This window comes from Agelaius tricolor, unplaced genomic scaffold, assembly GCF_023055355.1.
Source record: "Agelaius tricolor isolate 1412-34295 unplaced genomic scaffold, bAgeTri1.0.p SCAF_7, whole genome shotgun sequence".
Lineage (NCBI taxonomy): Eukaryota > Metazoa > Chordata > Aves > Passeriformes > Icteridae > Agelaius > Agelaius tricolor.
The window spans coordinates 2,644,652-2,671,763 of record NW_027269267.1 but is presented as its reverse complement, the minus strand read 5'-3'; the positions used below and the strand labels follow the sequence as shown (position 1 = coordinate 2,671,763).

Genomic DNA, 27,112 nt, shown 5'->3' with positions numbered 1-27,112 from the left:
TTGTCTTTTTTATGTTGCTTTTCAAGGCAGTGAAATTGATATGTAATAAATTATAGTAAATACACCAAGTCTGTGGTGTTAATTTTTACCCCAATTCCAGATTCTGAGCATCACCTTCTTAGCCAAAGGGACAACAACACAAGGTTTTTCCATGGATCTGTTCCATGGGGGGGAAATTCCTTACTGGGAAACTTTTCCAAGGATTTGCTGTTTTCCCAAGTGTCCTAAACGCCAAAGCCAGGGCTCTCTGCAGCAGCCTCACCTGTCCTTGAAGGCCATGGCTGAGGCTGGGAGGCAATGCTGGGAGGAGGAGTTTGCTCCAAAATTCTGGTTTTCAGAATTGGCATGTTGAGATCCCAGAATCCCAGAAACACAAAAATCCCAGAACTGTTTGGGTTGGAAGGGAGCTCAAAGCCCACCCAGTGCCACCCCTGCCATGGCAGGGACACCTCCCACTGTCCCAGGCTGAGCAGGGCAGGTGTGCTGAACCTGAGGGGACATCAGCCCTTGGCAGGGGGCAAAACAGAGTTAAAGGTTTAGAATCAATGATGTCACAGCAAGAAAATTTTAAAAACTATCAAAGACTCAGTGCTTGAACTTCCCCTTTGCACTCAAGTCTTGCAAGGCTTTTCTGTATGTCCATGTCATACCAGCTGCAGCAGCCACAAACAATGGGATGATCTGCAGAGGGATGGAATCATGGAATGGGTGGGGTTGGAAGGGTCTGAAAGATCATCCCAGCCCTGCCATGGCAGGGACACCTCCACTGTCCCAGGCTGCTCCAATGTCCCCAGTGTCCAGCCTGGCCTTGGGCACTGCCAGGGATCCAGGGGTGGAATTCCATCCCAGCCCTGCCCACCCTGCCAGGGAACAATTCCTCATTGCCAAGATCCCATCCAGCCCTGCCCTCTGGCACTGGCAGCCATTCCCTGGGTGCTGTCTCTGCATCCCCTGGAAATTGTCTCTCTCCAGCTTTTTTGTCAGCTCCTTCAGGTCCTGGAATCCTTTTTAAGATGTCTGGGAGAGAACTGCACACACTGCTCCATGCACAGAGAACTATGGATTGATACCAGGGCAGGTGTGCTGCAGTGTTCTCTGGTTTGTTCTTTATTTTGTGTCCTTAATAATTCCAAATATTTGATTTGTTTCTCTCACTAAAAGGGAACATTGTGCTGATATTTTCATGGCAATAGTAATCAGAACCCAAAGATCTCAGTTGAGAGTGTAAAACCAGCTAAGAGCCCATCCCTATGTACACAGAATTTCCCTGCTCAGTACTGAGCACTACTTTACTACATCAGATTTTTCTCTGCCATTTCATTATCCAGTCCTTCACTCTTGTAAGGTTTTTATTCAGTTCTCCAGCAAAGCCCTTTAACTGCACCTCACTTTGTCCTCTGCCTTTCCTTCACCTGAACACCTCAATCCCTTCAGCAGGCTGTGGTGTGTCCCTGCCCGGCCCCTCTCTCCAGATCATGAGGGATGCATGAAGCAGCACCAGGCACAGCACAGCTCCCTGCAGGCTCCTCCTGTGACCTCCCCTTCTCTGAAAAGTGACCTTTCAGTGCTGTTTTATTTCTTTCCTCTCATCCTGCCAGTTTTTGATCCATTCTTCTCTTGCTTCTTTTGCATAAAGGCTTCTTTATTATTATTTTCCACATGGTGCTTTGTCTGGGAAGCTCATTGTCCCAGAAAATCCTGGGAGCACTTAACCATGGATCTTCCTGTTTGCCTGCTCCACCTGGTTCGTGGGGAACACAGGGAGGCAGTTCTTCAGCTCTTGGACAAGAGGGATTTGGGAGAACATGGATTTGGGACAACACAGATTTCACATTGAGAGCTCTGTGCAATTCTGCTCCTGCAGGAGAGCCCTGGAGGGGCTGGAGCGTGTCCAGGGCAGGGAACGGAGCTGGGCAGGGGCTGGAGAATCCCTGAGGGAGCTGGGCAGGGGCTGCAGAATCCCTGAGGGAGCTGGGCAGGGGCTGCAGAATCCCTGAGGGAGCTGGGCAGGGGCTGGAGAATCCCTGAGGGAGCTGGGCAGGGGCTGGAGAATCCCTGAGGGAGCTGGGCAGGGGCTGCAGAATCCCTGAGGGAGCTGGGCAGGGGCTGCAGAATCCCTGAGGGAGCTGGGCAGGGGCTGGGGCTGGAGCAAAGGAGGCTCAGGGGCCCTTGTGGCTCTGCACAAGTCCCTGCCAGGAGGGCACAGCCGGGGGGGTCGGGCTCTGCTCCCAGGGCACAGGGACAGGAGCAGAGGGAACGGCCTCAGGCTGGGCCAGGGCAGGCTCAGCTTGGACAGCAGCAGCAATTTGCCCATGGCAAGGGAGCTCAGGCCTTGGCAGGGGCTGTCCAGGGAGCTTTGCAGTGCCCAGCCCTGCAGGTGTCCCCTGCAGGTGGCACTGAGTGCTCTGGGCTGGGGACAAGGTGCCCATGGGGCACAGCTGGCACTGCATGGGCTGGCAGGGCTGTGCCAGCCTCAGGGATTTGGGGTTCTGTGGAACTCTGGCACTGTGAACTCAGAGGCAAGAACAGGAATTTTGATTTCTCTGTGATTTTGCTTTCTCTGTGTGTTCCTTTAACACCTTGCTGCTCTTTGGGCCCTGCCCACTCTGCTCCTGATCCTGACAGAAAGGATTTGGCTTTGGGAGTCACCCCAAGCTCAGCTCAGAAATCACAGAGCCATGGAATGGGTTGGGTTGGGAGGGACCTTAAAGCCCATCCAGTGCCACCCCTGCCTTGGCAGGGACCTCTCCCACTGTCCCAGGCTGCTCCAAACCCTGTCCAGCCTTCTCTGAAACTTAAAAATAATTTCCATACTGTCCCTTACTCCAATCTAAAATACTGAAAACATATCATTAAAAACATAAAATCAACAGTTTTGCTTGGTGTGCCCTATCTATAATGGAAAAATCTCTTTAAAGGGCTGAGTTACACAGTTTTCCTCCTATTTGACAAGAAAAAGCCTAAAAAAATCTGTGTTCACTGCCTGAGGAAGCTCCAACCACCTGAGCAGGGAGGGTGGAAATACCCTGCCATTAGCACCCCAGTTACACACTCCTTACAACCAGGAGGAAAAACTGAGCCATGAATTGTAACCTTACACTTGGAGTTTCAAAAGCTATTTATGTCACAAGGAAATGTAAACAGCTGAGGGTGTGCAGATCACTCCCTGGTACAATTTTTCCCCCTGGTATCAAATCAATATTAAAAAAAAAAAAAAATTAAAAAGTTATTTTTCCATTCCAGTCCCCTTTGAGGTCACTACAAAACTTTGCTTCCACATAAATGTTGGGCACCACAATTTTTGTTTAATACACCTGCCAATATTTGCAATATCTGCATAAATCCCAAATTCTTTTCAAGGGCTATCAGCACTCAAAGAGTCAGTCAATTTTAATTTTTCATTCAACTTTCATTATTATTTTAATATTATTTGAAAACACAAACACCTTTTTTTCACACTGTATACTATAATTCATTGCTGCTGGCAGAATATACAAGTTTTAGTTGGAATGTGCACTTATTTTGTATTTATTTGTGGTTTTATTCTCCATACCTGTATCCTGCCATGGGTTATTTAAAAATATATAAATAAATGTAAATTATAAAGATAAATATAATTATATAAATAAAATATATATATTATTTTATATATTAAAATATATATATTATTTTATATATTCATATATTTATAAATATATATTTTATATATTTATATTTTATATTTATATATATTTATATATTATATATATTATATATTTATAATATATATTATTTTATATATTTATATATTTAATATATATTATTTTATATATTATATATAAATAAAAAATATATATTATATTATATTATATATAAATATATATATATTTATAATATATATTATATAAAATATAAAAATAAATATAAATTCCCAAACAATTTCTCCGTATCCATCAGTTATCACACACAAGCCTCCAAAATTCACTATTTTGTATAGAGTTTATTTTACCACGACATTTTTAAAGATATCAGCTTGCCCATCATCATTCAGAATCCCTCAACATCCAGTAACAACCTTTTACTAGAAAAAATTACCTAATGAATACCTAATTATTTAATTCTTTAATATATTTTTCTGATTTCTAAGTACTTTTTATTCAGGATATTCAGTCATTATTTTCTTTCCCTGCCAAATATACTCTTTTCTTTAATGTCTAAACCACTTGTTTTGTTTTACCCACTGTTTTTGTCGCCCCTGCACGTTTTATAACATTATTTTCCTTATTTGCTAATTTTCCTGAGTGGCAAGTGAAGCTCAGTGCAATTTTCAGCCAGTCCAAGCCCTTTTTAAAGTATCTAATGACAGTTCCTCTGAGGGAATTCCCTTCTGTAAATCTCTGTATTTTGGCTGGAAAATTAGTTCATTATTAAATACCTTTAAAAATCCTTCACCAATATCATTATAATTTATGGGGTTTTTTCCTTTTATTGTACCTCTCTCCATTTAAACAGTTTCTTTAGACTTTTTTTCCTGGATGTTCCCCCAGCTTTGTTTCATCCCAGTCAGCTTTTCTCACCTTGCTATGTGAATAATTAAGTTTATTTTGCTGCCTTCTTCAGTATTTTCTTACTAGTTCTTTGAAGTCTGATCGACTTTAAAACATCATTTTTAAAGAAAAGGAAATTTCTGTGCAGTGGGGAAACATTTTAGAAGATATTGGTGAGATTTAATGTGTGTGCAGTCCCTCTATGTGGTGCAGAGATTTTAATTTCTTTTTTTATTACCTTTCTTCTTTCTTCTTTCACTTGTGTGGTGCAGAATTTGTGGGATTTGCTGATTTCTCCACCAAAAAGAATGGATTTCCATTTATTTCCTGTTCTTCAGGGCATCACTTTTCTTCTCCCCTCTCCTTGGTGTAAAAACAATTTGTCAAATGTGCTTACAGAAACCATGGAATGATCTCAAAATTGTCCAACACATCAACAAGATTTGAAATTACTTTTTTATTAGAATTCATAATCTCTGAGCTCCTTAAAAGTGTAGTTTTGAAATGATTTTGTATAAACTGTAGAACTTCTCCCATTGAAGTCCTGCAGTTAAATCCCTTCCAATCCAAACCATTCTGTGATTCTACACCACTGTCCTCTGAGCAAAGATTTCAAAACTTTCAAAATAAAAAACCCCAAATGAAAATAGGTTCTGGGTACCCAAAAAAAGTTTGGGTAACCCCAGCTTCCCTAGGTTATCCCAAATGGGGAATGCTGTCATTCCAAACCAATTAATCCATCCATTTCAGCTCTGGGTTGAGACAAATACAGAAATGGAATTATTCCAAATAATTTAAATCTATTTCTTAAATGATGCCCCAGAAACAATCAGGTAGAAAAGTGGAAGGGTTTGGAACTGGATGGTCTTTAAAGTCTCTTCCTAACCCTAACCCTAACCCTAACCCTAACCCTAACCCAGACCATTCCATGAGGATTCTGTGATAATCAGGAATAAAACCAAATGTAGGGATGGTTCTAGGTTAATACATATTTTCCCTTGGCTTTCAGTTTAGGTTCATTTGTTACTGGAGTTCTTTTATTCAGTTCTGCCTCACCAAAACTGAAAACAACAAATGAAGATCCAAGTCAAGTTTGGATCTGGTTGACTCCACGAGTGCAGTTACATCCAAAATGGATTTGGGCAAATTCTGTACCCTCCTGGTTACCTCTTTGTGACAAAGTCAGGAATAACCAGAATATATTTATTTAACCCTGCTCTTGCAGCTGAACACAGGAATGAATGCAGGAACCAACAGCAGTAACAATTAGAGAAATGAAGTGATGAAGAGCTGCCAACCATTTCTTCATTAATCCAGAGCTCCTCATCACAGAATCCCAGAGTGGTTTGGGTTGGAAGGACCTCAAAGCCCTCCCAGAGCCACCCCTGCCATGGCAGGGACACCTCCCACTGTCCCAGTGTCCAGCCTGGCCTTGGGCACTGCCAGGGATCCAGGGGCAGCCCCAGCTGCTCTGGGAATTCCAGCCCAGCCCTGCCCACCCTGCCAGGGAAGGATTTTTCATTCCCAAGATCCCATCCAGCCCTGCCCTCTGTCCATTTAAAACCATTGCCCATGGCCTTACAAAAATGTCCTGCCAAGTAACAGGATTTCTTTTCTAAATTTGCAGGGTATCCACCTCCCACTGAATTATTTTGGAAGATTTCAGTGAAATCAGTGGAAGAGTTTGAGCATCAGAGCAAAAGCTGGAATTGTTGGCACCGAGCCCTCTCATTGTCAGGAGCCTGCTGCATTTGTCCACTTAGAAAATCCACCCCAAATTTGGGCAATTTGAGACTGACAAATTTAGCTTGGTTTGGGAATGGCAGAAAATCAAAACTAAAGAGGGAAGGGACTTCTCAGGGGAATATTGGTGCCCCCAGCCTGGAGGTGGGAAGGGAACTCCTTACCTGTCACTGCATCTGGGCTGACAGTGATCACCTGTCCCACATGGGGATGCTTCTCTCCTTGAAGGACTTGTATTATTCCTCCTGCTTTCTGGGTTTAGGGTTTTTTTTTTGTGTATATGGTTTTTAATTTGGGGTTTTTTTGGTTTTGTTTGTTTCTTTGTGTTTTGGTTGGTTGGTTGGTTGGGGGGGGTTTGTTGTTTTCCTTATTTGGGTTTTTAGATGTTGTTTTTGGTTAGGTTTTTATTTTTGGAGGGTTTCTTTGGTGTGTTTTTAATTTTTTTTGGGGGGGGGTTTAGTTGTTGTTGGTTGGGATTTTTATTTTTTGGGGGGTTTCTTTTGTGGTTTTTGTTTGGTTTTTTTTTGTTTGTTTGTTTGTTTTTGTGGGTTTTGGGGTTTTTTTGTTTTTTTTTTTTTTTTTTTTTTTTAATAATTTTATTTCCTGCACCCGCAGAGCTGCCCCAGGCCTGGGCCCAGCCCAGGGAGGAGCTGGAGCTGCTGCAGAGAGCCCAGAGGAGGCTCCAGGATGGGCAGAGGGATGGAGCAGCTCTGCTGGGAGGAAAGGCTGGCACAGCTGGGATTGTTCACCTGCACAGGAGAAGCTTTGGGCTGAGCTCAGGGTGGCCTTGCAGGGCCTGAAGGAGGTTTTAAAAAGGAGGAAGATGGACTTTTTATATGCAGGACAAGGGGGAATGGTTTTAAATTGCCAGAGGGCAGGGCTGGATGGGATCTTGGCAATGAGGAATTGTTCCCTGGCAGGGTGGGCAGGGCTGGCATGGAATTCCATCCCTGGATCCCTGGCAGTGCCCAGGGCCACGTTGGACACTGGGGCTGGAGCAGCCTGGGACAGTGGGAGGTGTCCCTGCCATGGCAGGGGTGGCACTGGGTGAACTTTAAGTCCCTTCCCACCCAAACCACTCTGGGATTGTTTCTGCAGAAGAGGCACCCAGGGGGTGCTGAGCTCTCTGTGTCCCTGGGTTGGGACACAGGTTCCCTGTGTGCTCCCTGGTTTGTTTGTGGGATCTCTGTTGCCAGGCACAGGGGCAGCTCCTGCCTGCTCCAACAGGAGCTTTTCCTGGACACGAGGCTCCAGTTCCTAGAAATGAGTAACTCAAGTATCTTGGAAAAAGTTTCCCAAGAAAAACAGCTGATTGTGAAAGTGATGGCAAAACAAATCTTCACACTCAGAAGCAGCTGTGCTGTCCAGGCTTTTATTTTCCTCTGTTCCTTGAATGGGGTAAAACGTAAAACAAAAAAAAACAAAAACCTCTTTATCTGCCCCACACTAATTAATGACAGTAATTACCTACCTCAGCTACTTAGCTGAGGTACCTGAGTCCTGCCATTAATATTCAGTGATCCCGGTTAAATGCTCCTTTGTTTTTACAGTGACCATTTTCCTTTCCCTCTCTTCCCTGAAATGTGGGACAATTTGAGATCTCAGGTTTTCCCCCAAAACACGAACTTGCAGTGGGTTTTGCCAAGTTTTCCATAAGCACAGCAGAGGAAAGGACAGGGATTGGTTTGGGTACTGAGGGCTGAGGAGGAAGAGGACAGAACCATCCTCCAGGAACTCCCACCACTGACAAGGTTCTGTTTATTTTAACCATGTAAATCTGAATAAAATCTAATTTAGTGAACAATGTGTGAAGAATAAGTGAAAATAATGCCTTAGGAAATCAATAACATTCAGAACTCGACTCCTGCTATGGAGATTTCCTTCAGGACTTGCAGTTCCACCGATGGACGAGTCCCGGTTCCGCTGAAATCACGGGAATTCCGGCTGAGGCCACACCTGGAGGAGAAGGCAGCGTTTCCCTCAGCCCTCGGGCATTCCCACACCGAGCATTTCCCTGCTCCGGGTTTTCAAGGGGGAATTCCTCGCTGCGTGCTTTGCAAAGCTTTGCCTTCCTGAATTTATCGGGCAGGCTGGGGGAGCTCTGGGCACCGCGGCCGGGCCGGGTTTGGGAACTCAAAGCGATGAATCTCGGGTGAATTAGAACGGAGACAAGTTCGCTCCTCGTTTATATGGGTGCTTGCGGCTGTGCAATGCACTCAGAGGGAAACATTTCAGGACAGCGAAGCCGTTCCCGGGCTCCCATTGTCACCGCCCCAGAGTCGCGACAGGCGACATTCGCGGGCCGCGTGAGGCGGCAGCGGCGGCCGCGCCTGCAACTCCCATCAGCCCACGCGGCGCCCTGGCCCGCAGCGGGCGCTGTCGGTGCGCAGAGCACGCCGGGATCCGTAGTTCCCCGCGGGTGACGGCGTTGCGTCACTCACCCCGCCCGCGCGTTGCTGTGACAACCGGGGGCAGTGGGCGGGGCCGCGCGGGAAGCGGCGTCAGCGGCTGGGAAGTGACGGCGGCGAGGACCCGGATGTGGAGGGGGGCGGGGCTCCCGCGCACCCCCGCCCGTGGGTCACGTGAAGCGGCGGTCACATGACGGAGCGATGGGGACGTCGCTGGATGTGAGGGTGAAACGCGCCGGGAAAGTCTATCGGGATGGGGTGCGTGTGTCGCGACAGAGCCACCGGGGACAGCGGGGGACAGCGGCCAGGGAGGGCAGGGCAGGGCTGGGCTGTCCTGGGGGGCATCGGGATGGGCATTGCCAGCAGGTCAGGGCTGATGCTGCCCCTGTGCCCAGCCCTGGGGGCACCTCTGGCTGCTGTGTCCAGCTCTGGCTCCTCAGCACAGCAGGGCCAGGAGCTCCTGGAGCTGAGCAAGGGCCTGGAGCAGCTCCGTGCCCAGGAAAGGCTGAGGGAGCTGGGGCTGCTCAGCCTGGAGAGGAGCCCCAGGGAGAGAGAGGGGCCTCAGCCCTGCCTGGCCCTGGGTCTGGCCCTGTGTCTGTCCCTGGGTCTGTCCCTGTGTCTGTCCCTGTGTCTGTCCCTGGCTGTCCCTGGGTCTGTCCCTGTGTGCAGAGGTCAGAGCAGGCCCAGGCTCTGCTCCAGGCCCAGCAATGGCCCCAGAGCCACGGGCAGGGCCTGAGCCCAGCAATTCCCCTGCACAGGAGGCACAACTTCTGTCTCTGCACGGACAACAGGAGGCAGAGCCCTGGCACAGCTCTGAGATCTCCTTCCTGGGGACATTCCAGACTCCCCTGGACGCGTTCCTGTCACCTGCTCCAGGTGCCCCTGCCTTGGGGAGCTCCCAGATCATCTCCCATGGTCCCTTCCCAGCCCAGCTGTTCTGGGCTTCCCTGAGCCTGTCGGGGACAGCTCGGGGTCCCCGCTGGGCTCCGGGCTCGGCCCTGGCAGCGGGGACTCCTCGGCGGGCGGAGCCGATCGCCCTCTCCTGTCGGTGCTGCCGCGGTGTCGGCGTCTGTCCGTGTGTCCCTGTCCGTGTGTCCCCGAGCTTTCCCTGGCCGTGTGTCTCTGTCCGTGTGTTCCGGAGCATTCCCGGTGTCCGTGTGTCCCGAAGCTTTCCCTGGCCGTGTGTCCCGGAGCTTTTCCTGTCCGTGTGTCCCGGAGCTTTCCCCGTGTTCCTGTCCGTGTGTCCCGGAGCTTTCCCTGTCCGTGTGTCCCTTTCCCCCGCTCCCAGCTCTTCCCCCGTCCCTGCCGGAGCTGTCCCGATCCCGGGGGTTTCCCGGTGCTCTCTCCGGGATTCGGGCATTGCCTTTGAGCGCTGCTTTTTTGTCCTTCTCCATTTCCTGGGTACCGCGGGAAGATCCTGACCAGCTCTGCAGAGCCCGATGTGCCTTGAAAGGGAAGGAATATTTTTAATTTTTATCGTTTTTTACCTAGAAATCCCGAGTTGCTCAGCAGCAATGTTCAGGCCTCTCTTTTTCTTGCACTTGTATCCTAAAAATCCTTTCCATCCACCGGAATTCCATTTATTGCATGATTTTAATCCTGGAAAACTGGATTTGAAAGGAAGGAAGGGTGTGCAGCATCTGCTCTGCAATTGTCAGATTATCTAGAGAATGGCTTTGGCAGAGCTGAATTATTCCCTTTAGGAATGGCTCCAGAGGGCTAAATACTGTCTGTGTCTCACTTTCACATCACTTTGTGCATTATAAAATTATAAATTATTAGCATTTTGTTTACTTATCTATTTTGGTTTCTCAGTGCTGTGTCCATTTTTAAATTGACTGATCTTGACTTGCTTTATATAATTTTTAAATGGATTTTTTTTTATAGAAAGGAATATTCCCTCTGTTTTAAGCTGAAATTAGGATATTTCTGGTCAGTCAATCTGTCAGTTTTGTTTTTGCCTTCCACTTTAACTCCACATGGAAAGGTTTGTAATTTTAGTTCATTAACTGGGCCTGGAATGAAAACACAACGATGGGAGAGCTCTGCACCAGGGATACAACATGGATTTTTAGTAGGAATCTCCTAGGGAGAAAAAGGAGATGCAAACTTAATTATGCATGGAAGGGACCCTAAAATCATCCATGGCAGGGACACCTCCCACTGTCTCCCACCTCCAGCCCCAGTGTCCAACCTGGCCTGGGCACTGCCAGGGATCCAGGGGTGGAATTCCATCCCAGCCCTGCCCACCCTGCCAGGGAACAATTCCTCATTGCCAAGATCCCACCCAGCCCTGCCCTCTGGCACTGGCAGCCATTCCCTGGGTGCTGTCCCTGCATCCCCTGGAAATTGTCTCTCTGCAGCTTTCCTGGGGCTCCTGCAGGCCCTGCAAGGCCACCCTGAGCTCAGCCCAAAGCTTCTCCTGTGCAGGTGAACAATCCCAGCTGTGCCAGCCTTTCCTCCCAGCAGAGCTGCTCCATCCCTCTGCCCATCCTGGAGCCTCCTCTGGGCTCTCTGCAGCAGCTCCAGCTCCTCCCTGGGCTGGGGCCAGGCCTGGGGCAGCTCTGCAGGTGCAGGAAATCAGAATTTTGAGCTGTTTTTTGCATTTCTGAAGAAATATTGAAAGAAAATTTGATATTGAAGTTCCAGTCACCCTCCCCCTTCCTGCCCCCAGGCCGTGCCCCCTTCCCACGTGCAGGCAGCAGCTCTGAAGGGGTTTGTGCTGTGTGACAGGAAACATCTCCTTGGTTAAAGCAGTTCACGTCTTCAGGGTTGTCCTTGCTTCTCAGAGCTGAGCTGGACTCATTTTTGAAAGCAATAACCTAATTGCTTGTGCTAATTAAGGCCCCTTAGCAGAGCAGTGCAGAATTGAGGTCAGCTTTTCTTTGCTGTCCCTTTGTGCTCCCGTTCCAGCATTTCCCACTTGCTGCACTTCCTCTTCCCAGGCTCTCAGGATGCCACCCTTGCTTGGATGTGGATGTTTTCCTGCTACCTCAACTCCCCTGACCCATTTTTGCCCTCCTGCACCACCAGGAAAGACAAAAAATGTGCCCAAATTTCCATTCTGCTGGAGAGATCCTGGCCTGGAGAGGTGGGGTGCAGAGTGAGAGTTGGGGTTGTCCCATGGCTGGGGGGAGCTGTTCCTTGGGCCCAGTTGGTCTGGGGCAGGAGCTCAGGGAATTCTCCAGGTCTCAGTCCTTTCCAGCTGGGAATATTTCAGGACTGAAGGAGGTTCTGCAGTGTGGGAGAAGGGAAGGATAAAGCATGGAGTGTGTGGAGGGAGCTGTGTGCTGCTCTCCTGCAGTTCACCAGCTTTTCAGTGTTAGAAAGCCTGAGCTGGCACTTTGAGGATGAAGCATTTTTGTGCAAAGGGTTTTTTGTGGGCAGCACATCCTCCATGGGCTGAGTGACACCTCCCTGGAGTCACACAGCTCCTGCCTTTCATTCAGATTCACCTCAAAGCTGTTTCTTTGTGTTCAGTTTTTAGATTTTAAATCTCTTCTGCTCCCCTCTGGAGGTGAATCTCACCCTCAGCTTGGCCATCCCTCTTCCATCTGTGCCTTTTCTTCCCCTCTCCTGTGCTGACCATCCCAGTTTTCATGCAGCAATTCCTCCTGGCAGGTTCTTCCCACACCAACACAACCTGGCTGTTCCAGCTGACCCAAAAGAAAGGTTTTTCATCTTCCTGGACAGGAAAACCTTGAAACTGTGGGAAGAAGTTGAAGCTCAGGTTAATACTTCAGCCAAGAGGAGAATGGTGTTTTTAAGGAAAAATCAAAAGTGCAGAGCTCTCATCCTGAGCTTTGGATTCTGATCCTGAGCCCTGGGATTCTGCAGATCCAGGAATTCTGGTAGAGTTGAAATGTTGTTGTTTCTCTGTCTCATCCTAAATCCCTTCATCAGGAAGGAAGAATTTTTTCTGTTTGTCTGTCCTGACAAAGTGACACCATTCTTTGGGCACAGGATTTTCTTGGAGTTTGGAGATCAGTTCCAGGCTGTTTAGATAACAGCTATGAAAAATGGATTTAAACAAATGTTTTCCTCCTTCCTCTTAGGAAATTCTCTCAGGAGTGGTGGTCATAACCAGCAAGGACACGGTGCAGCACCAGGGAATCTCCTTAACCATGGAGGGCTCAGTGAATCTGCAGCTCAGTGCCAAAAATGTGGGGGTGTTTGAGGCCTTCTGCAACACTGCCAAGGTAAGGCCTGCCCAGGTGAATGTTTTCAGCACAAAAACCTCTTTTCTCAAATGGAACCTTTCCTTCAAGGCCTTCAGGTGTCAGAGCTGCTCGTGCTGTGGGAGTGATGGAAAGCAGGGAAAGGCTCAGTTTATGTGGAGATCACAGAATGCCAGGGTGGGTCAGGCTGGAAGGGAGCACTGAGGGTCACTGGTGCCACCATCCCAGAGCACAGGGCACAGGGCTGTGTCCAGAACACTCTGGAATACCCCAGGGAGGGATATATGAGGACATTCTGGGGAAGTAAATCACACTGGTAGGAGATTTTTATTTCAGGCTGAAATGCAGGGCCATAAATAGGTAAAAAGGGTTCCTGGATGATGCACTGAATCTGTGATTTAAAGAAAAATAATTCTTGTGTGATGTTATTTTATTTTTGTTGAAGTGACTGGGTTGAACTGGACTCTTGTGCCAGATCAGTCACAGTCTGTGGGGGCCATGGAGGGGTCCCTGGGTGTGAGGGACAAGCCTTGTCAGATGGCTCTGGGCAGAGTGGCACCTGTGGAGCCCCTGAGGGGCTCTGAGCTGCTCCCCAGGGACAGGGCTGGGCTGGGGCAAAGGCTTTGGTTAAGTGAGGGTGGCCTTGAATCAGGGAATCACAGAAAGGTTGGGGCAGAAGGGACCTTAAAGCCCACCCAGTGCCACCCCTGCCATGGCAGGGACACCTCCCACTGTCCCAGGCTGCTCCAACGTCCCCAGTGTCCAACCTGGCCTTGGGCACTGCCAGGGATCCATGGATGGAATTCCATGCCAGCCCTGCCCACCCTGCCAGGGAACAATTCCTCATTGCCAAGATCCCATCAGATCCTGCTCTGAAGCCATTCCCTGGCTCCTGTCCCTCCATCCTTGTCCCCAGTCCCTCTGAGCTCTCCTGGAGCCCCTTCAGGCCCTGCCAGGGGCTCTGAGCTCTGCCTGCAGTTCTGGAGTTTTCCCTTCTCCAGGTGAGCACCCCCAGCTCTCCCAGCCTGGCTCCAGCCCTGGGATCAGTTTAGGGGCCTCCTCTGGGCTCACCAACAGCTCCACCTCCTTCTTGTATTGGGGAAGAGCTGGGGACAAGAATGGCAAAACTGCAGAGAGAAAAGAAATGTCCTGTCCAGGGCAGCCCCACACAGTTAACTCTCTCTGTGGTGAGAGACCTTCCCCAAAGAACAACAAATTCAGAGGCCAGGGGGGGTGGCTCAGTGTCAGTTGGCTTGGACAGCCCTGCTGCTTTCCAGGGTCATCATTTAGGAAATGAAACTCCACTTCCAAAGCTGGAGCTGCTCCTGGTGAGCTCCCTTGAATTCTTTGGTCATTAATGTGATGCACCCTTAAAACAGAAATTGTTTTCTTGAGCAAAATATTAATGTTTCTATCCATTGTACAAAAATATCCCAGCACTTTGTGTCCTGAAGAGGTCCCTGGGATTGTGGGAATCCAGGAATTCTGCTGGAATTCTCAACCCAAACCTCTGTGATATTTCTCCTTGCAGCCTATCCAGATTATCAACAGCACCATTGAGATGGTGAAACCAGGGAAGCTCCCCAGTGGCAAGACAGAAATTCCCTTTGAATTCCCGCTGCAAATGAAGGGCAACAAGGTTCTGTATGAGACATACCACGGAGTCTTTGTCAACATCCAGGTGAGGAAAGTCCTGTCTGGAGAGAAAACAGGAAATTTCATCTGCACCATGTGTGCTGAAGCAGCTCTTAATCCATGGAAACTGAGGCTGAAGTTTGGTGGTGTTTTCCTTTCACATTGGCTGAGCTTTCCACCCTTTATGCAGTAAATCTTTAAGGAATGATGGCACACACAAGATGTTTTACCTGAAACACCTCAGCAGAACATCTCTAACCTAAATTTGATCCATGGAAAAAGGCAGCTCTTAATCCATGGAAACTGAGGATGAAGTTTGGTGCTTTTCCTTTCACACTGACTGAGCCTTCCACTCTTTATCCAGTTAATCTTTAAGGAATGATGGCACTAACAAGATGTTTTACCTGAAACACCTCAGCAGAACATCTCTAACCTCAATTTGATCCATGGAAATTCAGGGTGAAGTTTGATGATGTTTTCACACTGGCTGAGCCTTCCACCCTTTATCCAGTAAATCTTTAAGGAATGATGCACAAATAAGATGTTTTACCTGAAACACCTCAGCAGAACATCTCTAACCTCAATTTGATCCATGGAAAAATGCAGCTCTTAATCCATAGGAATTGAGGGTGAAGTTTGGTGGTGTTTTCCTTTCACACTGGCTGAGCCTTCCACCCTTTATCCAGTAAATCTTTAAGGAATTATGGCACTAACAAGATGTTTTACCTGAAACACCTCAGCAGAACATCTCTAACCTAAATTTGATCCATCCTGATATTGTAGGAAACTGTTTCCATTCCCTTTCTAAAAACAAACAGCACCCCAGTGTGGTTGTATTCCAAATAAATGAGTAATTTCATGTGGTGTTGAGAGCAGCACAGATCAGGAATTGTTTGGGATGAGGAGGAGTAACATTCCCTGCCCAGATCTGGGTGGGATACCTGCTTGGACACAGTCTGTGGAAGTGCAGTTCTGAAATTTGATCTTTTTTGGTTAAAATTTGCCTTACCATAGGTGGGTTGGGTTGTTTGGGTGATTTTTGGTGTTTTTTAGGGGGAAAGTCCTTTTTCAGCCATCTCTTGAAGGTAAATTCTGTGTTAGACAATGAAGTTTGATATCCCTGGAATGAAGAAAACAACCTAATAAACCAAATCACCCCCCAGCAGCCTATCAGAAGTAACCAAAAGAAAAAAATCCTTTTTTTTTTTTTTATCTGTTTGGATGTTTTTTAAATCTTTCCATTTATTTGCTCAGTTTTGGCTTCTTCCCTCATGCAACAGCTGTTGTTTGTGGTAGGGAAGTTAAAAATGGTGCAGCACTGGCTGAGTTGCTTCCCATACCCCAAATAACTCACTGTGATCAGTCAGTTTGAGCTGCACTTTAATGAGGAATATTTGATTAATTTTGTCATTCCTTCTCTCCTGTGGGGAGCTTTTCTTGAGTAAAATACCATTAAAATTTAATGATTTAAATTTCAGCCAAACTTTGAGAGTCCTGCTCTCCTGAGGAGGGAATTGTGACACTTCCTAAACCACTGGGCAGTTTAATTGAGCCTCTCTCTCTTGATTTGGGGATGAATTGTGGGTTCAGTCTCAGTTTAACCTTTAATCAGACATTGCTGCCTGGTTGTGGCCATGAAGCAGAAGTAAGGAACGCAAATCTCTGATCTGAGGGAGGAATTAAAAATCAAACAAAATTAAATTAAAAAACCCCCATCCCAACAAGTTCCCTGGCCTGTAAGGACACTGAGAGGCTTTGTTGGAGATGAAGTCTGGGATTTCTGGGATAACCAAATTCTTACTAAGCAAATTCACTTTCTTGTCTGATTTTGGTGCTGCTCGGAGCTCATTTGTGTGGCTGAAGTTCCCCATGAAATACCCCAACAACTGGGAATTCAATCCCACAATAAAACCAAAATTAGAGGGGCTGAAGACAAAAATACAAAATGCAAAAATCACACTGATAATCCCTTAACCAAAATGCTGAAAAATCACCCTAAAGTGCATTTAACAGCAACAGCATTGCACAGGGGCAGAAGGGGGGTGAAAAGTTGGGAAGGAGGGAGGAAATCTGAATTAAAGCTTTTCTTTTCCCCCCCTTTTCCCCCCCTTTTCCCCCCCTTTTCCCCCCTTTTTTCCCCATTTTTCCCCCCTTTTTTCCCCCCTTTTTCCCCCTTTTTTCCCCCTTTTTTCCCCCTTTCCCCCCCCCTTTTCCCCCCCTTTTCCCCCCCTTTTCCCCCCTTTTTTCCCCATTTTTCCCCCCTTTTTTCCCCCCTTTTTCCCCCCTTTTTCCCCCTTTTTTCCCCCTTTTTTCCCCCTTTTTTCCCCCCCCTTTCCCCCCCCCTTTCCCCCCCCCTTTTCCCCCCCCTTTTCCCCCCCCTTTTCCCCCCCTTTTTCCCCCCCTTTCCCCCCTTTTTTCCCCCTTTTTTCCCCCTTTTTCCCCCAGTACACCCTGCGTTGTGACATGAGACGTTCCCTGCTGGCAAAGGACCTGACCAAGACCTGTGAGTTCATTGTCCACTCCCTGGTGAGTGTGCTTTCTGCTCATTTTGCAATTAATTAATTTTTTAATTGATTCTTTTTCTCCCCACTTCTCTTTCAGGGGGAAAAAAACCCCAAGGATACCTATGGAAATTGTGATAGTGACATAGGGATTACAGAAGTGTAGGTTCAGAATATCCTGAGTTGGAACAAACCCCAAAAATCATCAAACCCAGCTCCTGGTCCTGCACAGGACACCCCAAAATCCCACCCTGTGCCTGAGACCTTTGTCCAAAATGTAGGAGTAAAGGAAATCTGCCCCAAAACAAAACCACCCCAAAGATGTTGCTTGTGATTAGAAAAACCCACCCCTCTCTCAAAGAACCAGAAGGAGTTGGATTTTCAGATGTTTTTACAGTGCCCTGAGTTTATTCTCCTGTTCATCCTTGGAGTTCTGGCACAGTGGGGTGGCCACATTAATATAATGTCATTTTTCCAAACACTGCTTTGAGTTATCCCAGCAGTTCTCAGCCAAAGCTTCCAGGCTCCCCCAGTGCTGGAAGTGGGAGTTGGGTGGTGAAAATCCCTGATTTCTGTTCTTCAGGAGTTCTCATTCAGAGCCCTGACTCCAAACTATCTCAGCTGGCTCTGCATCCTGCTGGAAATCATGGAAACGTGGGGGAGAGACCTTCAGGGTGACCCAGTCCCCTCCTCACCCCAAACCATGTCCCACATCCAGCACCTCCCTGAGCAGCTCATTCCAATGCCCGACACCCCTACAAGGGAGACAAGGGAAAACTTGGTTCTAATTTCTAATTCTAGAATTTCTAATCCTTGTTTCTAATCCTAATCCCTGTGGGAGCAGGTTGGACTCGCAGAAAATGCTTGGCTGGTTCCTGCAGAAGTTCCTGTGTTGGATTTGGGGTTGGTTAAATTGAGCTGAGCTGTCCAGAGCAGTGAGGACAGGCCACACTGATGAAATGTCCCTTTTTCCATCTCTGACCTGCTGGGACACCCTGCTTCTATCATTGCTTTCAACTCTTAACAGGACAGGAAATATCAAAATCCTTTGTGTGCTTGTGGTGGAAATGTTATTTTACTTCTAAAGTAACTTTTTAAAAGGTGTAGTTTGGTGTTACAAACAAGTTTCCTGTTGGTAAGATTTCAATATTTTCTGCAATATCTGATGCTACATTTTATTGGTCCATTATTACATTTATGAGTGAGCCACACCTGTCAGAGGAGTGACAAATGACATCTCCTGCAGTTTTCCTGGGTTCCTTTCTTGTTCCCACTCCAGCACTTCTGAGCTCAGCAGTCAGTAAATCATGGATCTCTCAGTCAGGGTGAATTAATGAGGTTTTACTGAACAGATAATTCTCACTGTCAGTGCTCAATGTACCATTTCCCTTCAGCCTGTTCTGTGCCAGAATTTGTCATTTTGGGAAAACGCAGCCAATCTTTTGCTAATCTCTTCCATCTTGCAGCTGGGCAGCAGCAGCTATTTTGAATTCTTGAGCAGTGAGGGCAGATCCTCACTCAGAGTTCCAGATCAGCCCCTTGCTGGTGGAGAACAAGAATTTATAAAGCAGATTCGAAGCAATGGACCCAAGTTCATTTAGAATCTCCACTCCCCAAATTTAATAATGAAAGGAAACTTTCCACGGGACATGGACAATGAATTTATTTGTACATACAGAAATGGGAAATTGAACTTTTTTCCTCTCTGCTTCAGATGGGGAGGGTATTCCTGCTTTTCCAGGTGGTTTAGGGCAGCCAGCTGTTGTGTTTAATGTTCTCTCTCTGTTTTGGGGATCAGATTTCAGTTTAACCCTTCCACTCCCTGCAGTCACAGAAAGGGAAGCTGCTGCCGAGCCCTGTGGACTTCACCATTACTCCTGAAACTCTGCAAAATGTTAAAGAGGTAAAAGGATTTTCTTATTTTATTTTAAATGTGAAGTTTGTGTGTTTCTGAGTGAGACCAGAGTCATGATTAAGTTCTGCCTTGTCGATGATCAGGCAGATCATCTTGGTTTTATTTTTCCATTTTCCTTTTCACTTTTATAAGCAATCAAGTGATTCTGCCTCATCTCTTGCATTGTGGTGACCATTGAAGGTGGAATTTTGCTCAGGAGTGGTTAAATATTTTTGTTCCTTTCCTGAGTGAAAGATGGATGGGAGTGGAGCAAAGGAAAACATTCTATACATGGACGGCCAAGAGCCTTTAAAAATGTGTATTTTGAGCCTTGTTTGTGCCTTTTTTACAGGGCAGGCTTAGGTGGGATGTTGGCAATGAGGAATTGTTCCCTGGCAGGGTGGGCAGGGCTGGGATGGAATTCCCAGAGCAGCTGGGGCTGCCCCTGGATCCCTGGCAGTGCCCAAGGTTGGACCCTGGGGCTGGAGCAGCCTGGGACAGTGGGAGGTGTCCCCACCTCCCTCACCACACGGCTCCAGCTCCTGGATGAATTCTTACAGCAAGTTCTGTCAGTTCTTCCCAGGAAATGCCCATCCATGGGTGGATGGAAGGACAGGACAGCAGGAAGGACACATGTCAAGAGAGAATACTGTAGGAGAAATCCTGATACAGAGTGCCAGAAATCAATTTGAGCTCCATCAGGAATTTCCGAACTCTCGCGTTCTCAGCTTTGGAACCTTTGACTAATTCCCTACTTGTTTTATGATTTTTTTTTTTTTCCTTAACCTGCTCTTCACGGTGCCATCTTTTTCCTCCACCTATTTCAGAGAGCCTCCCTGCCCAAATTCCTGATCAGAGGGCACCTGAACTCCACCAACTGTGTGATCACGCAGCCGCTGACGGGGGAGCTGGTGGTGGAGAGCGCCGAGGCGGCTGTCAAGAGCATCGAGCTGCAGCTCGTGCGTGTGGAGACCTGTGGTGAGCCCCTGGGCAGGCACCAGCCTGCAGGAACTCCCTCATCCCTTCTGGATGGCTCTGGACAGCCAGGTGTCTGCTAAGGAAGGGCAGGAGCCTCCCCTGAAATGGGAAATGGAAACCCCCTCCCTCTGAATTGTTATAAATTTTAAATTACGGGTAAAGATATGGGAGCAGGAATAACAGTTCTTTATTAGGGAAGAAAATAAAAATAAAATTGTGGTGTTTGTGAGGGTCCCCAGGAGGAGGTGAGAGATGAGAATCTGACTCCATGTTCTCAGAAGGCTGATTTATTATTTTATGATATTAAATTATATAAAAGAATGCTATACTAAATCTATATTCAAGAAAGAGAAAGGATACAGACAGAAAGTTTAACAAGAATGAATAATAAAAACTCATGACTGATTCCTCAGAGTCAGACACAGCTGATGGGGATTGGTCATTAAGTAAAAACAATTCACATGAAACCAATCAAACACTGACAAGTTGGTAAACAATCTCCAGCCACATTCCAAAGCAGCAAACAGAGGAGAAGCAATCAGATAATGCTTGTTTTCATTCCTCTCTGAGGCTTCTCAGCTTCCCAGGAGAAGAAATCCTGGCAAAGAGGATTTTTCAGCAAATATGGCAGTGACATAAAATGAACAATGCAGTAACCCAAACCAACACTGCCAGAGTCAGAACCCAGCCTGACACCCTGTGGGTCAGGGGGTGGCAGCAGAACCATTGGAATTGTGGCTCAGCCCTCCTGCAGTGTCAGGGGTGGCTCTGCTGGAGCGGGGATCCTGGAGAAAGGTGCAGTCTCTGCCTCTGAAGATCCAGTGGGAGAAGAGGCAGCTGCTGCTCCTCTGGCAATGCACTGGGCAAAGGCTGCTGGGCTGTGCCAGCACCTCAGATTGGATCCAGGTAGGAATGCTTGGCTCCTCCCCTGGGCAATGCAGCATCTCCCCATGGGATGATGGGATTGGCTCAGCCCTGCAGGGACACTCAGTGGCCATGGACAGCAGAGATCTCCTGCAGGGAGGATTGGCTGTGGGAGAGAGAAAGAAAAAACTGCCCCATGGACAGCAGAGAACTGCCCCAGCTCTGACAGATGGGAATAGAACACATCTTGCCTTGCAATCTGGGACACCTTCCCAGGGAAACAGGGACCAGCATGAAGGAAAGGCCACAGCTCTGAGGCCTTGTAGGGTTTGCACTTTGGAGGAACAGCCCAAATATAATTTAAATTATCTCCATGATCCTTTACTCTGTGAAAACTTGCAGGGTGTTTTTCCCTCTAATCCTGGTGGATCTTTGCTGGTTCTTGGCTTCTTTTTTCTGCCTCTGTCAAGGTCAGGATTGAAGCTCTCAATCCAATGTTTCATGTTCAGACTCAGGTGTTTATTATTTCTTCTCTATATCACAGACTTAAAAGCCCTGAGTTCTGCAGTATTCTATTAACAAGGTACAGAATTGTTAATTGTTACCATCTTTCTGTGCAAGGTCTTGTAAGGATAAACTGTGCAGTTAAAAAATGACACTTAAACTATTTTTACTTTTAACTCAATAACTGATCACTTGAAGTCTGCAATGGGGACTTTTTTATCCAATGACACAAAACCACCCAAACCCATGGAGAAGAAGGTGAAGAAGAAGGAGCAGCCTCCACCCCAAACCCTCCATCTTGCTTTCTCTCTATTCCTGTATTCTAAACCCTTAAACTCTGAGTTTCCCACCCTGTGATATCACACACTTCCATTCAAACTCCACACCTTCAATCTCAGTTTTATCATTGAATTTTGGAAGCTTCTCCATGGCCTCAGGTCAGTGCAGTGTTCTCTGGGGGCCAGTGCCTGGCATTCTCAGTAACCAGGGTTCCAGCACATTTCCTTTGTGAATTTTGGCTGCTGCTTTCTCTCACCCCTGCCCTTTCCCCCTTCAGGGTGTGCTGAGGGCTATGCCAGGGATGCCACGGAGATCCAGAACATCCAGATCGCCGACGGCGACGTCTGCAGGGGCCTGCCCATCCCCATCCACATGGTGTTCCCCAGGCTCTTCACCTGCCCCACCCTGGAAACGACCAACTTCAAAGTGGGTGAGTGGGGAGGCCTTTTCCTGGGGGAGGAGTGGCCACGTTCATTCCTTTTCCATGGGCAGTGGGGGATAAACCCAGCAGCAGCTGCAGGAGGAGCCCAGGACATCCCCGAGCCCGAGTCCTGCTGCATTTCACACTGAGAAAACCCAGCCCAAGCACTTGCAACACAAACTGCTAGCAGAATTCCAGGAGGAGCAGTGGAATACAGGTCATGCCATTAAACACCTGAGGAATAGTCCCAGAATGAAATTCCCTCTTTTCCTTACCAGTGAGAACCCCCCTTCCATTTCTTCTCCTTTTTGTTTGCCACTCTCCTGCTGAAAGCCCTGGAAGGAACAAGCGTGGTCAGGGTGTGATTCTCTCACCTACACCATGTGCTGGGCCCTGCTGATTGCTGTCAAAATCCAGTGTTTTTATCAACAAAACCAAGGATCAATCCATCAATCCTTAATTAACAAAAATTGAGTATTTTCCTCACTTGTTCAAATAAGTCCTCCAAGAATCCACTTGGCTGGTTTGTATTTCTTCCCTCCATCCTGCTGGAAACTATGTGCAGTGGTTTTCCCCAAAATAATAATTTGGTTTTGCCATTTTAAGCTCTTCACTAGCAATTTACAATGAGAATTTGAATTTATTTTGATTTCTGCTTCCCTTCATTTATTAAGTCTGCCTGGCTTTTTGTTCTGTCTCTATTTAGGACTGATTTTTGATCTGATACTGATTTTTGGCTTTGAAGGACACAAAGAGCAGATTATATTTTCTTTTGGAATTTTTGCTCCCCAGTTTGCAGGCCTGTTGTATTCCAGTATTTCATTTCCCAAGGCTGTTACATGCTGGAAACAGGCAATGGGGCTGTCCTGGAATTCTCCCATTCCATGCTTTAAACACCATCCTGGTGGAGGTGTTTTTCCCAAAACATTTTATTCTTTCATGTCTGGATCTTCTTTTCCAGAGGATTGTTTGCCATAATTTATCAGCTATAAAACAATCCAGAGGAATCCCAAAGATTACAACAAAGCAGGATTTCCTAGGCATGGTCCCAGGGCTGGCATGCCTGGGTGAGGTTCTGGTGGAATCTTTCAGGAGCTCCTGCCTCATCCTGCTGCTAGGACTGAGCTTTCCTGTGGAATTGAGGCAGGATTGTTCCTAGGATTCAGCTTTCCTATGGAATTGAGGTAGGATTGCTGCTAGGATTGAGCTTTCCTGTGGAATTGAGGTAGGATTGTTCCTAGGATTCAGTTTCTTGTGGAATTGAAGCAGGATTGCTGCTAGGATTGAGCTTTCCTGTGGAATTGAGGTAGGATTGTTCCTAAGATTCACCTTTCCTGTGGAATTAAAGCAAGATTGCTGCTAGGATTCAGCTTTTCTATGGAGTTCAAGTAGGATTGCTCCTGGGATTCAGTTTCCTGTGGAATTAAAGCAAGATTGCTGCTAGGATTCAGTTTCCTGTGGAATTGAGGTAGGATTGCTCCTGGGATTCAGTTTCCTGTGGAATTGAAGCAGGATTGTTCCTAGGATTCAGTTTCCTGTGGAATTGAAGCAGGATTGCTGCTAGGATTCAGCTTTTCTATGGCGTTCAAGCAGGATTGCTGCTGGGATTGAGCTTTCCTGTGGAATTGAGGTAGGATTGCTGCTAGGATTCAGTTTCTTGTGGAATTGTAGCAGGATTGTTCCTAGGATTCAGCTTTCCTGTGGAATTGAAGCAGGGTTGCTGATATTATTCAGTTTCCCATGGAACTGAAGCAGGGTTGCTGATATTATTCAGTTTCCCATGGAACTGAAGCAGGATTGCTGATATTGTTCAGTTTCCCATGGAACTGAAGCAGGATTGCTGCTATTATTCAGTTTCCCATGGAATTGAAGCAGGGTTGCTGATATTATTCAGTTTCCCATGGAACTGAAGCAGGGTTGCTGCTATTATTCAGTTTCCCATGGAATTCTCTCTCTTTTTCCCCTCTCCCAGAGTTTGAGGTGAACATTGTGGTGCTCCTGCAGGACGACCATCTCATCACAGAGAACTTCCCCCTGAAGCTCTGCAGGATGTGAACATCCACAGGAGGAGCAGGGAAGGATTTTCTGGGAATTCCTCAGAGGGAAAGTGGAACTTTATCCATGCCTGACTTCAGCTGGAGCCACCTCACTCCCTTCCTCCTGTGGGCCCTTCTTGTGCTTCCACTTCCCTGTTAACCTGGCCAAGACTTTGCCTCTCTGCATTTCCCAATCCTGCTGCCTTCAACAATCGTGTTTTTCCCAATTTTTCTCAGGCAGAACCTGAAGGAATCATTCTGCAGCTTTCTACAGCTTGTAGCAAGTTCCTCTCTCGGTTTAATTTTGTAATATTTGTTCCAAAGTCCTTTGAAGACCCCTTAAAACTCATAAATCCCATTCCAGCCACCCTGGGGGGGTATGGGAATTGTGACAGAATGAGAAATAAGGACTTTGAAGGTTTAAAAAATGGTGCTGCAACTCTGGAAGGGGGTGCTGTGGGATCTGGCCCAAGGTGGATGGGAAATGAGTGATTTCAAATCACACCAAGGAAATTTAGGTCAAATTGGGACCAGGAGGAATTAATTGGAGGAATTAATTAATGTGTTTGTGACTGTACAGCCTAAAGGAAGATTAATTCAGTAAGAAATAACCTTCCCAGCACAAACAGGCTGTGGCTTTCCATGTTGTTTTCATGGAACAGCCACAACTTGTGGATTTTCCATTCATTTTCCATGTGGGGCAGAGGCAGGCTCAGGCTCCATTATGGACATTGGAAGTGTAAAGATCAGCACCTAAAAATGCACAATTAAGAAAAATCATTTCCTTTGGTTTGTCCAGCAGCAGTGCCAAGCAGGAGAATGTAATTCCAGCTTGGGCCCTGCTGTTTTAGGAAGAAAAAGCTGAAAATTTCATTTCAGTGTCTGGGAAGGGGGAGGAAAATGGCATTTACTGCAACTCAGCACTTCTCCCTGAGACCAGGGGGGTTTGGGGAAGAGCTGAGGCCCCCCCAGAATACAGGAAGCTGAAAAGGATTCCAATGCTGGGATTTGAGGCCTTAATGCTACAGCAGAGTAGTTACTCAGCCCTAACTCAGAGTGAGCAGAAATACTACACAGAAACAACATGGTTGGCTGCAGAAGCAATTTTATTGTTTATTCCAGTGGTAATTAATAGACTGATGAATGAGAGAGGAGTTAAAAACTTCAGCTGGAGGAGGCCAAGCAGTGTGGGGAACAAGTGAGCCCTGGAATTAGCCAAGAGCTCTCATCCATGTGATGCTCCCTGGATTCAGAATATTGGGTTTAATTTCAAGATTCTCAGGCTCTGGTCCTCACCTTTGGCTGTTTGGGACAAATTTGTCTGTGTTAAAAGTTCTCTGGCCACCTCAGACTCAGAAAACAGTGGGAGAAAATCCCCTGAGCTGTTGGAATTCTGCCCCTCCTGCTACTGGTGACCATCCCTGCACAAAATACAGAGGGAGTGTGGTTTAAAAAACCTTTTAAAAATCCTTTTAAAAAATCCTTCCCAGTTAAACAGACCAGCTCTTCAGCAAGGAGGGAAATTCAAATTTCAACCTTATTTTGAGATTTAAAAATGGATCCAAATGAAGAATTTAAAATTCTTGCTTCAAAATGTGACTATAAGTCCTTATTTAAACAATTTGAATTCTCAGCTGCAGATTTATGCAGAGAGAGGAGCTGCAAAGGCCACACCAGGCTTGAATCCTGGACTGTCCATGCCAGAGGCAGGGAATGTTTTGATTTCCAACTCTCTTGGTCCATCCTCTGGGTCACCTACTTGTTTTGATACTGCAATAAATCTGAGGGAAAAGCCCCCTCTCTTCACAGGAATTATGCACTGGTAACAAAAATTTGGTACTTTCAGTGTCCCTTAGCCACAAATGCAGCAGTTTTGTGTGCTGCCAGCCCAGGACTGGGAGGGCTGTGTCCTGCCTCAGGCAGGAGCCAGGAGAAATCCTGGATCTTGGAGTGAAACCCCAAAGCTGTTCCCATGGCCAATGAACCCAGGGGGCTGCCCCGTCCCCCAGCGCTGGCTCGGGCTCCAGCCCCTTGACAGCTCCAGTTCTGCAGGGAGGGAGGGCAGGAGGAGAGCAGGAGAGCAGAGCAGAGGAGAGCAGAGGAGAGCAGGAGAGAGGAGGAGAGCAGAGCAGGAGGAGAGCAGAAGAGAGCAGAGCAGAGCAGAGGAGAGGAGAGCAGAGCAGAGCAGAGGAGAGCAGAGCAGAGCAGAGGAGAGCAGAGGAGAGCAGAGGAGAGCGGGCTCAGCTGGGCTTGTTCCAGGCAGGAAGCTCCGGGAAGTCCTCGGGCAGCAGAGCATGGACCCGGCACATGGGGCAGGTGCTGGAATGCTGCTTGAGCCACGTCCGGATGCACTGCGGGGACAGGGACAGGGACAGGGACAGGACAGGTCAGACACAACGGGAACAGGGAACCAACAGGGAACAGGGAACCAGCTCCAATGTTCCAGCTGGAGGCTGGCAGCGATTGGCACTGCTGGGGAAGCTCTTCAATGAGCTCCACAGCCCCAGATCTCAGTGCTGTGGAACTGTGCTCCCGCGCTGATCAGATTGATTAAATCAGCATTAGAACGGTCAAGGGGGAAATGTGGAGTTATTCCAACACAATCCTGGCTTTTTACTTCATGGGTTTCCACTAGCAGGAGGCAAATACAGAGTTTTCAGGGATAACCCATTCCCAACCAAACCCATTCTCTGAAGCATCATCAGAAATCCACTCTGATGAATCACTTTATTTTAAGAACACCTAAAGCTTTCTGTCAGGCTGCTTGTGGTCCAGTCTGGGGGCAAAGGCTGGAAAAGGGGACTGTGCCCTTGTTGTTGAAGGGTAAGGGGAGGCAGTGGGGTTGTGTCTGAGTGCAGATGAGGAACAGGAGCAGAGCTCACCTCTCTGTGGAAGCGATGGCCACACTCGAGCTCGCAGCAGTCTCTGCTCAGCTCATCGTGACAGATGCTGCAGGGATCCTCACTGCAGGCCTGGCCACGACAGGAACACTCAGATATTTCAAAACCAGCAATTAACCAGCACGTTCTACTCTATTAACAAGGTCATTAACTTTAGCCAGGTCTATTGAAGCTTTTGTACACAAAATAAACGAGGTATTTTTTTTTTCCAGGATTATTTTGTGTCTTGTACAAAGCACATGGAA

At 47.2% G+C, this 27,112-nt stretch overlaps 2 protein-coding genes across 9 annotated transcripts in view; one reads left to right on the top strand and one right to left on the bottom strand.

Moving 5' to 3' along the window:
• The first annotated feature begins 8,781 nt into the window (after positions 1–8,781).
• Positions 8,782–27,081, top strand: VPS26C (VPS26 endosomal protein sorting factor C). 3 transcript variants are annotated; one of them, XM_071430137.1, is made up of 8 exons: positions 8,782–8,935; positions 12,733–12,876; positions 14,387–14,536; positions 16,936–17,016; positions 18,820–18,894; positions 19,713–19,863; positions 21,788–21,940; positions 23,904–27,081. In XM_071430137.1, the coding sequence occupies exons 1-8, from the start codon at positions 8,879–8,881 to the stop codon at positions 23,984–23,986; spliced, it is 894 nt and encodes a 297-aa protein (XP_071286238.1). In that variant the 5' UTR covers positions 8,782–8,878; the 3' UTR covers positions 23,987–27,081. The 3 variants fall into 3 exon arrangements, with proteins under 3 accessions (XP_071286238.1, XP_071286237.1, XP_071286239.1); XM_071430136.1 differs by having other exon boundaries at positions 19,713–19,932; XM_071430138.1 differs by lacking the exon at positions 8,782–8,935 and adding an exon at positions 11,262–12,528 and having other exon boundaries at positions 19,713–19,932.
• Positions 25,056–27,112, bottom strand: part of TTC3 (tetratricopeptide repeat domain 3) — an 84,788-nt gene continuing 82,731 nt past the window's right edge. For 5 of the 6 annotated variants that reach the window (XM_071430120.1, XM_071430119.1, XM_071430124.1 and 2 more), the window contains one exon: positions 25,056–26,939. In XM_071430120.1, the coding sequence (XP_071286221.1) occupies positions 26,700–26,939 (240 nt within the window). In that variant the 3' untranslated portion in view covers positions 25,056–26,699. The remainder of the gene's footprint in view (positions 26,940–27,112) is intronic. The other variant, XM_071430121.1, reaches the window with a different exon arrangement.

Bases quoted from the DNA above. Each gene is read 5' to 3' on its own strand.
- VPS26C (XM_071430136.1), top strand. From the start codon at position 8,879: ATGGGGACGTCGCTGGATGTGAGGGTGAAACGCGCCGGGAAAGTCTAT. The intron at 18,895-19,712 runs GTAAAAGGATTT...CACCTATTTCAG, and splicing joins CTCTGCAAAATGTTAAAGAG to AGAGCCTCCCTGCCCAAATT. The intron at 19,933-21,787 runs GTGTCTGCTAAG...TTCCCCCTTCAG, and splicing joins GGATGGCTCTGGACAGCCAG to GGTGTGCTGAGGGCTATGCC.